This window comes from Bison bison, unplaced genomic scaffold (assembly GCF_000754665.1).
Source record: "Bison bison bison isolate TAMUID 2011002044 unplaced genomic scaffold, Bison_UMD1.0 scf7180017864236, whole genome shotgun sequence".
In the NCBI taxonomy this organism is placed as follows: Eukaryota; Metazoa; Chordata; class Mammalia; order Artiodactyla; family Bovidae; genus Bison; species Bison bison.
In genome coordinates, this window is record NW_011494808.1 from 2502681 (window position 1) to 2516416 (window position 13736).

Sequence of the window (13736 nt, forward strand, 5' to 3'; positions counted from 1 at the left end):
GGGGCGGGGGGTGGGTGGGAGGGAGGCTCATGCTCGGCAATGACCTCGGGCGTGGCGGGGGAGGGTGGAGCGGGGGTGGGTGGGAGGGAGGCTCAGCAACGAGGGGCATCTGCACACACACGGCTGATGCACTGTGCTGTATGGCAGAAAGTGACACAACGCTGTAAAGCGATTATCCTCCAATTAAAAAAAAAAACATAATCTGTTCACTAGTGGGTCTCTGAATCCAAAGAGTTTCACCAACACAACAGGAATCCCCAGCAGTGGCCTTATAAATTCTTAATTTCAAGATAAGAGACAGAACTCAACTTGGCTTACACAGTGGGTTGGTGGCAAAGGAGCAAGACAAAAGATAAACAAAATCTAAGAGTCTTCAGGATCCACACCGCACTCTTCCTATCTTTTCTCCTGTCATTATCTACACCATTGTTCTTTGCGTTTCAAAGAATACTTCCAAATCTTTGCACTCCCGTTTTTCCTAATTATTGAGACCACATTCCTTGTCATCCTGATCAAATCCTTTACATTTCTAAGACCAGCTCAAGTGGTATTTCCCCTCAATGAATCCTCTCTGACTCCCCACACTTCATGTATTCTATAATTAAACTTCCACATTAAGGAAATTATCTATTTACAAGTCTCTCCTGGCTGGAGAAGGAATCCTGTCATTTACTCTGGCATCTCCAGCAGCTGGCACATAAGCAGGCTCTGTGTCTGCACATTTATATCTTGCTATGTGTCAACAAAGCATTAAGGCACAAGCATTTAATATTTCCTGAGTTAACAAATATGTGTTTCATCACCTGAGAGAGGTTTGGTTTTTAGTTGTGTGCCAGTCAAATCCTAAACTCTTCTTCATATAAGACAGAAAATAAACCAAGCTCATTTGATACTGGTAGTTAAAGCAATGTGTTTATCTGCAAAACCAAACCAATTACCATGGGTTTGGAAAGAACACCTTAACCAGCAGACAATGTACACGCACAAACCACACCAGACCAGATGGATGAATAAACTACTACTGCTTTACCCACAATATAATTAATCCTCTGCTTCTTACCCCCGAACAAACTGATTGTCCAAGGTGAATATTCAACTTTACCTGCAGGGCTTGTTCTTGGATGTCACGAAACAATTCCATATCCTTCTCAGTCATGATTTCCTGGCTCCCAAAAAGCCGGTCCTCGCTTTCCTGTTTGCCATCCCAACCATCCTGATTGTCTGCATGTTAAGAAAGGGCTTACATGTTATTCATGCTACCATGAGTTCAGCACACAAACTAGAACAAATTTCAAAAGTCTTAATATTATTTATATAAAAGAGAAAAGGACAACACTAAGCTGACTTCCAGAAAGATACTAGTCAATAAAGGATATGTACATATTATATCTGCCTTATAATGAAAACCCTGAATTGACTTAAAAGCTTTTTAAAAATATTACATAACTAAATTTAAACTTCATTAAACAAGTTTGTATTTCAGCATATACATACATATATATATATATATATATAAAGTACAACAGGAAAAAGGTCTAAGGAATATGCAGTCTGTTCTGAAATAACAAGAATATAAAACTTTTAACACATGTCAACACACAAATGTTGCTTTTTCATTCTTTGGTAGCATGGAAGAAGTTTATGTTATAGCAAGACATAATTTTCATCACTTCAGAGCAAAACAAGAAAAGTTTGCTCCTCTTAAAATTGTCAATGATTCCTCAGTCTTCATAAGGCCAACCCATTCTTATCTCAACAAACAGTCAATTTCAAGTGGTTAACTGATGCCCAGTGCCAACTCCCCAACTCCCCTCCCATTCTGGGTGCCCGTTTAAAGCACAAACTCCAAAGCCTGAGGATCACAGGCAGTAACCGTCTGGGAAAGTACGAGAAATTAAAATAAGCATTCACTAAATGACGCACCTTCCTCAAATGGGTACAGAAATGAGCGAGAGGAGTACTGGGGGAGAAGAGCATTAGCCTTTGCACTTGAAAATGACATCAGTGTGGTCCTGCGGCTTCTCTGAATGTGTGTGGCTGAAGAGACCCGTTAGGGACAGTTCTTTTCAAAAATCAACTGTATGCACAGTTACTCATTTCGCGGAAGAAGGAACAGGACAGGGGCTCACTCTCCACCATATTCCTAAACTGAAATACACATGTCTGATCTGAAGATACTCTGAGCCTTCACTGCCCCCTAGCGCGTGCCACAGCTGGACGCAGGCCCAGATCGGGTACAGCCCTCCCTGCGCTCTACCAGATGGTGCAGGCTGCCTCCGGAACTACAGCTCAGGGACAAAATGACAGAGCCCGCTCAAGCCAAAGCCATGCCTGAAACCCTGCAGTGGTTCTCCACACACTTGATACATTTGCTCTGATAGAAAATTTCTAACACTTTTCAGTAGATTCTTCTAATAATCTACCTCTAGTGAAATGGTTAATTCAGAAATGCCTTTTATCACCCTCTGCTTTATGAGATTCTTTCCTAAGTCCAACCTGAACGGCCTGCATGTTTTCTCAGATAAATGTACTCAGAGTGGGCCTTATCTTCAGTCTACATGGCTGATAAAGACATGAAAAGTGAAAGCCTAAACTGTAATTAGCTGATTGCCACTCAGGTGAAAAGTCAATCAATACAGCATAAAAGGGGGGCGGGTCGGACAAGGATGAGGATCTTTCCCTCCTGCAGTGGCCTGGTCCATCCTTTATAGAAGCAGGAATGACATGGAGTGGGGAGTACAATTCCCGGTGGGACAGTCAGGGGGAAGGGATCAGAGTTCAGGCGGCCCCCTGCAGCCCATGAGGCACCACCCCGGCACGTAACAGCCCATGACCTGACAGTCCACTCTCACTCTTTGACTTTGCCCAGAGCCCTTCCTACTTCCTTCACACGATCGGGTGCTGTCAGCTCCACAGCGATGAGACCAGCTTATCAGCACTGTCTCCTCTGACCTGAATTATCTGCTATACTTTTAACTCTTCTTCACAGATCTTATCCAATTTGAAAATGAGAGAACTTAGCCTGAAACGTAGGCAAACGGTCTGAAGCTGTGGCTCTCTAAGTATGATCCATGAAAAATTACAACTGTATCTGCCAAGATCTGAAGTAAAAAAACCAATGACCTCATCGTATTTCCAAATAACTTGGTCTTTCACGTATGCTCAGATTAACAGCAGTCTATTTACCCACACTCTTTGCAGATTCCTTCCAGGAATAAAAACAAGCATTACGAAGTTCATCACGATTTATTTTGTCATTTATGAAATATAAAGTTATGCCTGAGTCAAGGTTATAACCCACATTTCTGTAGGCAGATTCTTTGTGCTTCCACCAAAAAAAGCATCTTCTTTTCTCTAAAACTCCTACTTGTCCATTCTCCAGCTTCATCTCTAGGTTCTAAATTCCTGCCTTGTTATCACCTGAGTCCCACCTAAATCCACGACCTTGAGCATATTCTCATATTCCAAGACCGATTTTTAATAAGTCAAATATAAATCTACTCCAGATAAGTAGTGCTATTCCAAACAACAGCCTCTGGCATACTTTTGTCTCCAGCAGAGCAGACCTTACCTGTGGGCCAATCTGAAGTGCTTGGCTTTCTGCTGCCCTTTTTCCTAGCTCTGTATTGCTCAGAATAGTCTACCACTTCCCCCCGAGGCTTACGCCCATCGGGAGAAGGGGTAAAGAATTTGGTAAGGCCGTCGATGAGCCCTTTGGTTTTCTTATTGAACTTCAAGGGGACACTGCCATCTCTGCAGAAGTCCAAGCCATCTATTTGCTCTAAGTATCCTTCTTCTGATGACGATGCTGACTGGCTGGAGAGAGTGATTTTACGTTTCCGACCCCTTCCAGGGCCTGTTCGAACTTTGCTGAAGGGACCTTTTGACCTAAGGAATCAAACAGGGAAAGGGGGAGCGATTAAAAAGAAATCTGTATAAGGTTTCTGTTTAATACATAACATACAGTAAATATCTACAACTGTATTTTTTAGTTCCATATTGTTAAGAATATTCCATAAACTGTAATAAATATTATATGATTAAGAAGTAATATTATTAGAAACATCCACTTCTGGGAAGCCTATGCATTTTATAATGAAAAGAATCCTAGGCCAGGAGTCAGACGGCATATGTGAGTCATAACTTTGCCACTTACTTTCTGCACATCTTGGACAAATCACATTCTCTCTAAACAACAGTGTCTTTATCTACACAATGAGAGTTGTACCACAGAAAACCTAAGACCCTTCCCGGTATGAAGGCTCTTCCTAGGATCTCTGCACCAACTCAGAGTTAGACTCTTACCTCTCAACATAAAGATGGGTTACTCTCTGCAAGCCAGGAATCAAAAGATCTTTTTATAGGAAAATTAAAGCTTGATGTAAGATTTAAAAGCATGAATTACAGTACTGGTTCTATGTATTTCAAACTGCTAATGCCCATTCACTTCAGTTGTATCACCTTCAAGATAGTCTTAAGTATAGAAAAGGTGGGTAAATTTTAGGAGAGGTTGACAGGCTTAAAGGTAGTTTACATATCATCGAAGGTGAATTAATGGAGAGATACTTCAAAAAAAAAAAGACAAAATTAGCTACTGAATCTCGCCCCACCTCCTCCAGACCTAGCCCAGTTTTCTAGTCCACAAGAGTTAATTATATTCCTGATTTCTGCTAATAGGTGAAAAATTCACATTATTTTACTTTAGGACATAGAAATGGGACTTAGCTATGAGAAGAAGAGAATATGAGAATAAGAGAATATGAGAATAGGAGAAGCTATCCAGCAATTTGTACATATAACACAAACTACTGAGGTAACATTAAGAGAAGAATCTTTGAAATGCTTCAAAAATGTAATTTTTTCTTCCTTGTTTTTCAGGTAAAAGAGAAAATTTAAGGTAACAGCTAAGAGCCAGACTTTGGTGCCAGCCTACTGGGGTTTTAATCTCAGTTCAACACTTACTATAAACTATGCAAGTTACTGCTCTATGCTATAGCTTCCTCCTTTGAAAAATCAGAGTACCAACAGTTCCTACTTCCCTGGGCTGTGGAAAGAATTAAATGATTTAATACATGTAAAGTACTTAGAACAGGGGGTGCCTTGGCCCTCTGTTAAGGGCTCAGTAAGCATTAGCCATTATTATCATTACATAAAAGTCAATCTCCTTTTCCAAACGCCAACAAGTGAAGCCTGCGCTACGGAGAAGGCCCTGTCTCTTCCCCCTCACCTGGCCACAAGTACAACTTACACCGTGTTTTGTTTCTTTAACCTGTTTTTTGGGCGTCCTATTGGGTTAGCATAGCGCCGTTTTATCTGTGCTGCCTTCTTCTGTAGAAGCTTTCTTCCTTTTTTCCTAGGTCGACATATCTGACATATCCACATGCCTATAAAGAAAGAAAATTCAAGTAAATGGAAGAGGTAGGAAGAGGGACACCTGTTCTTCCAGCACATACAAACGCGACTCTTCAAAAGGTAACGTCAGCAGTGGCACGAGGGCTCAAGTAAAATCCTGAAGTGGAGTAAGTTGGCTACAGCTAGGGCTGAGTCCCTTTCCATCAGCAGGAAACACTTCGTTAAAGAGACATAAAGTATCTCACAAGCATTTTACTTAAAAAATCTATAAATCACAAAAACCAGAGTTGAAAATGGACTTTATGATATGACAAAGCAGAGAAGACTACTTTTTTTTTGAAGGAAGTATAAGCATATGATAATATGGAAGTCCAAACAACAGGCAACTATGTCTCAAGTAAATACCTTTCAGGGAACAAGTGTCAAAAGAATAAAATAACAGTTTTAAGCTGTATTCTTCTCATTTGGGCACTTGTTTGCTTGCAAATTATAAAACTTTGTGAGGTTTTCGATAAACCAGAGGCTCTAACAGCTTTAAGCCCCTCAAAGGTTATGAGTTGTGATATAATCAACATGACCTAACAGAATTTCACTTCTTCAAGAAATAAATATTTCAAAGTATTATATAAGTCAAGTACTTTGCCCTCTAGCTACAGGGCTGGCAACAATTGGTAAGTGGACACCTTCACCCTTGTGGACGCTTAAACACTGAAAACAGAGGAAACTAGTACTAAAGCCACACCACATAGGAACGTCAGGAGGGACTGTCCCCATCCTTAGGTGACAGCTCTCCACTCGAGACAAAGGAGAAAGACGCAAGCTATTCTTTCACTTTAACCAAGTAGATTAAAAGGTGCTTTCACTAACCTGCCCCTTATCACCAGTTTGATTTCGGAAAGTATCTCTTACCTTTTGGCATCCGAGTGAGTGGCGGATCACAACATTCCATGTGAAAACCCCGGTCACAGGAATCACAAAAGAGCATGTTATCCTAAAGCAGAGAAAGAACAGCTCTGCTCAACCACATGAAACAGAAACATGGTAGGGTCATGACTTCATGAAACCTAGGAGGCTCCTTTCCACAAAGGAGATGAGTGACCTAATAATAAAAGTTCCCTTAAGCTGCAGTAGTTGAGTAAACACACAGCCTGAGTTAGCAAAAAGTTCTGCTTCATCCATCTTTAATAAGGAACTAAAGCTTCATTACTTCTAAAAAAATGTGTATCCAATAGCCAGATAAAAGATAACGTTTTTAGTCTGTTTTAATAAAAGAGAGGACGATGACTGCAATTAATATAACTGATCATTCCTAAATGAATACTGCCATAAGACTCAAATTTCACAAGTATTTCTTTAAAGTAGCTAGTCTCTCTGCAAACATACAATTAAAGTGCTTTAGTAACTACCAAGAAATCTGGGAAGAGGACTCTGCGCTTCTACGGCTGGGGGACCCAGGTTCAATCCTTGTCAGGGAACTAAGATCCCATAAGCTGCACAGTTTGGCCAAAAAAACTGGGGAGTGGGGTAGAAAACTGCCTAGAAATTATTCAAGAATTATCCAATACTCGCTCAATCATCACTGAGCAAGTATTCTAAACTAATGACGTGAATTTTAAGAGGCCATTGTTCTAAATTCTGCTGAACCAAGAGACTGAAAATAATCAAACATGCACAGAAGAAAATGCCAGTTGTACACTCTACTTCTAAATGAAATACTCACAACGGAAGGCAAAACTACTCACTGCATTTTTGCCTTGGTCTCGACAGGAACTGCACGTTTTACACTCAATGCACTGCCACCGTAAGGCCTTCACTCTAACCGTTAGTTCGGGGGAAAACTTCAAACAGGATGGATGACCTAATAAAAGGTGAAAATGGCAAATGAAACAATCAAGAATCATTCTGCAACTGTATAAAAGAAATGTTGTAGAAAAAAGGCAATTATCTTAAATCAAAACATCAAGGAAAACAAGAAGCTCCTGGAAGCTTGCCACACTCGTCTTATCAGGACTTGGCACTCCAATTCAGTTTTATGCGTGCTACATACATCACCCCTCGCCTAATATGATTATAAAAAAAAACTTGAAAAATTCCAAACTTATATTAAGGCTGCATTAATTAAAGTACTGTGTGTGTACGCGTGGTCCTACGTATATGAATACATAATACGCCTGGGCCATTTCTGGAAGAATAAACACAAAAACTGTTTACAACTGTAACATCCTAGGATACAGAGCTATAAATATTTTTCAGGAAAAGGATTTTACATTTTACTTTATACCCTTCTGTGCTCTCATTTTTTAAACAATAATGTGTTATGTTTATAACTAATAAATAAATTTTTTAAATCCCATCAATTAAAAGTGAGTTATGTGCTCATGATTTAAGGCACTCAAGATAAAACTAAGACCTAAGCAATATTTCTACTGTGATCAGAATTAACAGTAACAGGAAAAAAAAAAATATTTCCTCTCTCAAGAGTTACAATCAGTTTGATTCTCAAAAACAGGATAGCCTATTTGCTCGTAAAGATTTATCCATTTCCTCTAAAAATTGGTTATGTTTACTTTTCTTCAGTGAGAGAAAGGGTTGGTTAAATTATCTTTCTCTTTTCTATCAATAAATTTTCTTTTTTAAGAGATAAGAAATTTATCATCAAAACATCACTAACATCCAAGGAAAATGGTAGAAGTGTAAAAAAATCTCACCTGTAATCTCATCATCCCAGAAGAGCTATTTTCATGTTCTACTTTTCCTTTCTAAACTAACTAAAGCCCTTGCATGGTTTTAATTATAGGATATATACAGCTTTGTTCTGCTTTTCATTACTTTATTCAAGCAAACTTTACATTTACATTCCTTAAACTGATTATGCTCCAGAGTTGACACACTAGAACCTACCTGACCATCTGCCTGTTGTAAATATTTACACAATTAACCCGTAACAGTTATTAGAACACTAAAACGAATTATTTCACGATTACAGATCCTTTCCTTCTTTTAAGTTAATTCCTTAGAATAAATTCCTAAAAGAGGAACTGGCAAGTGAAATGAAATAAACATTTCTATAGCTTGAGAGGTAGATCTGCCAAAACATGCTCCAAGCCCTACGACATATCCAGTGACATGAGCAGCGTACAAACCTTTTCCCACAATTCTATCAGCTCCAGTTTGGGCTCTCGTATCTTTCAAGTTTTATAAAGCTATAAAACAACACTTCACTGCTGCTTTGGTGGGTCTTCCTATTATTATTTGGGGAAAACATTTTTAACGTGCTCAACTTTTCATTTCTCTCACAGAAATGGCCTATCACCGCCTTTCTCCTTGGACTTTAAAAATGTAAATGCACTCCTGGTACTTCACAGCTTTTGGCCCTTTGCCAAATGTTTAACACAGTTATTTTTCTCAAACAATTCTTACTGTTTAAAATTTGGGGTACTTTAGCTCTCAATTTGGAAAATACCCAAATTTCAGGTACTTGACCGTGTCCATGCTTTCTTCCTTGGTTACTGTGACAGCCAAGCAGCCCTCCTGGCAACACCACCAGCTCACACCCCGTGAGTCCTCTCGCACCAAACAGGACCCTGCTGCAGTGGCCACCTGACTGCTAAGGCAAGTGTGAAAGGCGCTGCCATTCCACCTGGCTCTTTCCCTCTGGCAGGCCACCTCTGTCCCGGGAATCAGGCCTCAAGGCCCATCCAACAATCTTACAGAAACCTTATCCTGGTATTGAGTTCCTCTCCTCTTGAAGCACGTAGTGTTTTCTGCTTTCTGGACTAAATCCTGTTTGTTACTGGTATAAAACACTGAATATTAAGCCAATGATCAAAACTACTACAAAGCTTCATTAGTTTTTACAATGTAGACAGAGAATATCTCTGAAATTAACAAATTAGGAGACTCTTTGAAAAATCTTTTTTAGAGCCCCAAATTTCACACAGCTCACTAAACTGCAGTCAACACTCTGTTTCTCAATGTGACATATGTAAGTTTATGTAAAAAAAAAAAACAAAAAAAAAACAAAAAAAACCAACCAAATCTGTTATCATCCTGGTTCTATTCACGAAGGCTGAGGCATAAATCAAGGGTGAGTAGTGATTATTAAAGAAACCAGCAATAACTTCCAACTGACTGCTATGATCTGAACAGATGCTTGAGAGTGAAATATAATGACTAACAGAAATAAAAAGAAGTCTATGGAAAACTTCTTATTGAAAAAACAGCTACTAAGACCTGATCTAAGTTAACTGAATTAAACATTTCAATTACACATTTAAACTCCTCCCTCATCTAGAAGCTCATGTCAGGTCCCTAAAACCAGAATCAAATGTAAATGTTACTCTCTTAAGGACCAAGCGGGCAATTCCCAGTTAAACATACTCTTGCCGGACAAACCCTGGGAGCCACACACACAGAGGGTCACCTACCGCTGTTGCCGCAGTCCGCACAGGAGATGAGTTCCTCTGGCTTCTTTTCTCGGTTTTGCTCTTTTGTGCCAAGACAGAAACTACAGATGGGGATGGGTTCAGCAACCGGCTGCAAAGAAAAACACAATTCACTCAGTACTGGGGCTTTTCTTTAGTGTTGATATAAAGACAGTAGAAGTACAATTTAAATTCCTTTAAGAGTTGCATATAACTGTGGGACAGATGTATAGCCCTCCGAAATTTCCAACTCACAAAGTAGATGGGTTTTTACCAAGCCTGCTTTGGCTACATCTTTACAAATGGTCCTGACACTGGCAACTTTGGTCTAAAAACTCATACCCCAATCAGGTGGTCACTTAGAAACTAAATGACACAATATGGGTTAAGCAAAGCATATCGACTACCTAAGAATGAAAAATCCAACTAAATTAACTACAAGAAATCATAGTATTAGCTTTTACAAGGCATGTAATATAAGAGAAAAATAATAACAATCATAATGAAAAGCAGAAGTCATTAGTGCAACAAGACAGAGCTCTGTGCAAATGGGAAAAATAAATTCCAGTAGTGGTCCGGAAGCCACGGGCTGAATGAGCAAGACAACACGTATTAAGTGCCGGTACTTAATACATGGTGTTATGGTAATCTAAGAAGCTTCTCCAAGGACAACAGATAGTAACTGTTAAAAGCAGGTTTAAACCTCGGTCTCTAGGTTCCTCCACAGCAGTGGATGGAGAGAAGGGCAATACAGGTAGAGCAAACAAGGTGAGCTGTGGTGCACAGGCTGCCAAGGCTAGTACTTTAAAGACAGTTTCTGTGGTAAGCGGGGGTGGGGCGTGGGGGGACGAGAGAGGGAGACTAGATCAGTTCTTTAAGATTGCCACTGAATGTCTTATAAAGAAGTTGGACTTCACCCTGCAGAAAAGAAGAACAATAGTTACTGAACCAACAGATGATCGATCACCTGTACTTGAGAAAAAAAACCCCAGAGCAATAAAAAAGGCAGACTGGGGAAAAGGGAATGGAAATGCAAAACTAGCTACGGGCTCATAAAACAACCAGCAGTGGAAGTAACAGAAAAGGAAATGAATTAAACACGACACGACCCAGCAAGTGAACAACAGCAACTTAAAGGAAAAGGTGGTGACATCATCAGCTATGAAAGCCATCCCCAAGAAGAGTCAGGGGGAAAGGGAAGGGCCGATGAGTCTGGTGAAAGCCATCCCCGAGAAGAGTCAGGGGGAAAGGGAAGGGCCGATGAGTCTGGTGAAAGCCATCCCCGAGAAGAGTCAGGAGGAAAGAGCCGATGAGTCCGGTTTCAGGTGTGTTTCATCGGGAGGTACTCTCAGGCACCTCTCAGCTACGCTAAGCAGGGTGCAGGACGGTGACACAAAGCTCCCCAGGTGCTTTCGGTCTACCGGGGAGAGCAGATAAAACGTCTACAGGTATCGTGGCAGACGGACAAGAGTGGGAGACAAAGGACCAGGTGATCAAGCAGGTGCAAGTGGGCCCCGCAAAGGCTTCCTGGAGTTATCTGACAGGTGCAGGCATACCTGAAGGGGATGGTAAAAGAAAACACAGAATCGTAGAGAGTCAGATTTGAGAGGCGGGTGGAATGAGCTTAGTTTGGGTCTTAATAGAGCTTAAAATGCCTATGAAACATCCAAGGAGCAATGTCCCTGGATCTGGAGCTCAAGAGAAAGGTTGATTTGGAAATTAAAATCTAGAAGTCATAGTCAGCCCTCCATATCCCTGGGTTCCACATCCTTGAATTCAACCAACTGTGGATCCAAATCAGTTGAATCTGGAATCCAGAACCCGTAACGCCGTCAGTTGATGGGTTTTCCCATGGAGAACAGGTGGAAAGGAGAGCCAAGAACACCAATATGTAAGGGACTGGCAGAGGAAAAAGCCCGGAAAAGAGATAGACTAGTCAGAGAGCTCAATGGTACATCAATATAAAAACGTCCAAACAAGCAAACTAACAGTACTGCTCAGCCAAGAGATGAAATCAGAGATGAACAGCTGGAAGTTGTCTTTCAACAACTGTGCTGTGGTAAAGACAGCCACGTCCTTCCTTTAAAAAGAACCAGGGAAAAACCTGGGAAAGACATTATACAGGAGCAGAAGCTTGAAGTAACCTCTAAGAAGACAGAAGTAAGGTCATGAGGTTTGAGCTTTATGCTGCAGCCTCTCAGGACCACTAGAAGATTTTAACAGAGGAATGATATGAGCGAGATTTGAAGTTTTAAAAAGTCACTGTGTAAGTGGCTGGAAATGGATGGGAAGGAATATGATCTATGTGTGATCCAGGCCATGAGTAACAAGGGCCTGCGTTAAGGCACTGACAAAAGGACTGGAGAAGAGACATAAGAGGAGTATAAAAGGCAGATCTGGCAGGACTGATGGGTAACTGACCAGGGGTAGGAAACAGAGAAGCATGGAAGACCAGAGAGACACCATCAAAGAAGCGAAGAGGCACGCACGCCACAGAAAGGCAGATCTTAACGCACATTTAACTAACAAATGTTCATATCCAGTACTACACAGAAAAACCCTTACACGTCAGTCAGGAAAGGACAGAAGACGTCAACAGGTGCTTTACAGCAGAAAGTGCATGGGACACAGGGCAGCGCGGCCCGTCTCCTCGACCTCACCACGGTACACCCAGGGTTTACAGCAGAAAGTGCATGGGACACAGGGCAGCGCGGCCCGTCTCCTCGACCTCACCACGTTACACCCAGGGCGCCTCTTCTCTGACCTCACAAGACCAAGCACAAAAATAATAGATATTTTAGCTACCAAAAAAAACGGAACCTGTAAAGAAACACTATTACCAACAGTGATCAGGATATTGTAACTTAACTGATACAATTCCAGGGCTTTTTTTAAAAAATTAAATTTCAGGGTACTTTTTAAGCACAATTTGGGGAAGAGTTATAGTACTTTGAGAATTAGTCATTTCAGCTGATGAACTACAAGCAAAAAAGTGGTTTAAATAAATCATCTAGGTTACAACATAAATCTATGAGGTTTTCTGTGTGGATCAAACAGAAGTGCTAATCAGCTAATTGTGTGGTTTGTTTTGGCACATCCCTAACTGTATCATGGTATGAAAAGGCAAAATGATAGGATACTGAAAGAGAAACTCCCCAGGTCAGTAGGTGCCCAATATGCTACTGAAGATCAGTGGAGAAATAACTCCAGAAAGAATGAAGGGATGGACCCAAAGCAAAAAGAATACCAGCTGTGGATGTGACTGGTGATAGAAGCAAGGTCCGATGCCGTAAAGAGCAATACTGCATAGGAACCTGGAATATCAGGTCCATGAATCAAGGCAAATTGGAAGTGGTCAAACAAGAGATGGCAAGAGTGAATGTCGACATTCTAGGAATCAGCGAACTGAAATGGACTGGAATGGGTGAATTTAACTCAGATGACCATTATATCTACTACTGCAGGCAGGAATCCCTCAGAAGAAATGGAGTGGCCATCATGGTCGACAAAAGAGTCCGAAATGCAGTACTTGGATGCAATCTCAAAAACGAAAGAATGATCTCTGTTTGTTTCCAACGCAAACCATTCAATATCACAGTAATCCAAGTCTATGCCCCAACCAGTAACGCTGAAGAAGCAGAAGTTGAACAGTTCTATGAAGACCTACAAGACCTTTTAGAACTAACACCCAAAAAAGATGTCCTTTTCATTACAGGGGACTGGAATGCAAAAGTAGGAAGTCAAAAAACACCTGGAGTAACAGACAAATTTGGCCTTGGAATACGGAATGAAGCAGGGCAAAGACTAATAGAGTTTTGCCAAGAAAATGCACTGGTCATAACAAACACCCTCTTCCAACAACACAAGAAAAGACTCTACACATGGACATCACCAGATGGTCAACACTGAAATCAGATTGATTATATTCTTTGCAGCCAAAGATGGAGAAGCTCTATACCT

At 40.8% G+C, this 13736-nt stretch overlaps 1 protein-coding gene across 1 annotated transcript in view; it reads right to left on the reverse strand.

Annotated features, from left to right (window-relative positions):
• The window catches only part of KAT6A (K(lysine) acetyltransferase 6A), a 107644-nt gene that overhangs the window by 44046 nt on the left and 49862 nt on the right, over positions 1–13736 (reverse strand). Inside the window, exons 2-7 of the mRNA XM_010846445.1 lie at positions 9780–9888; positions 7095–7210; positions 6262–6343; positions 5249–5384; positions 3572–3888; positions 1103–1221 (exon numbers count right to left, since the gene is read on the reverse strand). Of these exons, the coding sequence (XP_010844747.1) occupies positions 1103–1221; positions 3572–3888; positions 5249–5384; positions 6262–6343; positions 7095–7210; positions 9780–9888 (879 nt within the window). The remainder of the gene's footprint in view (positions 1–1102; positions 1222–3571; positions 3889–5248; positions 5385–6261; positions 6344–7094; positions 7211–9779; positions 9889–13736) is intronic.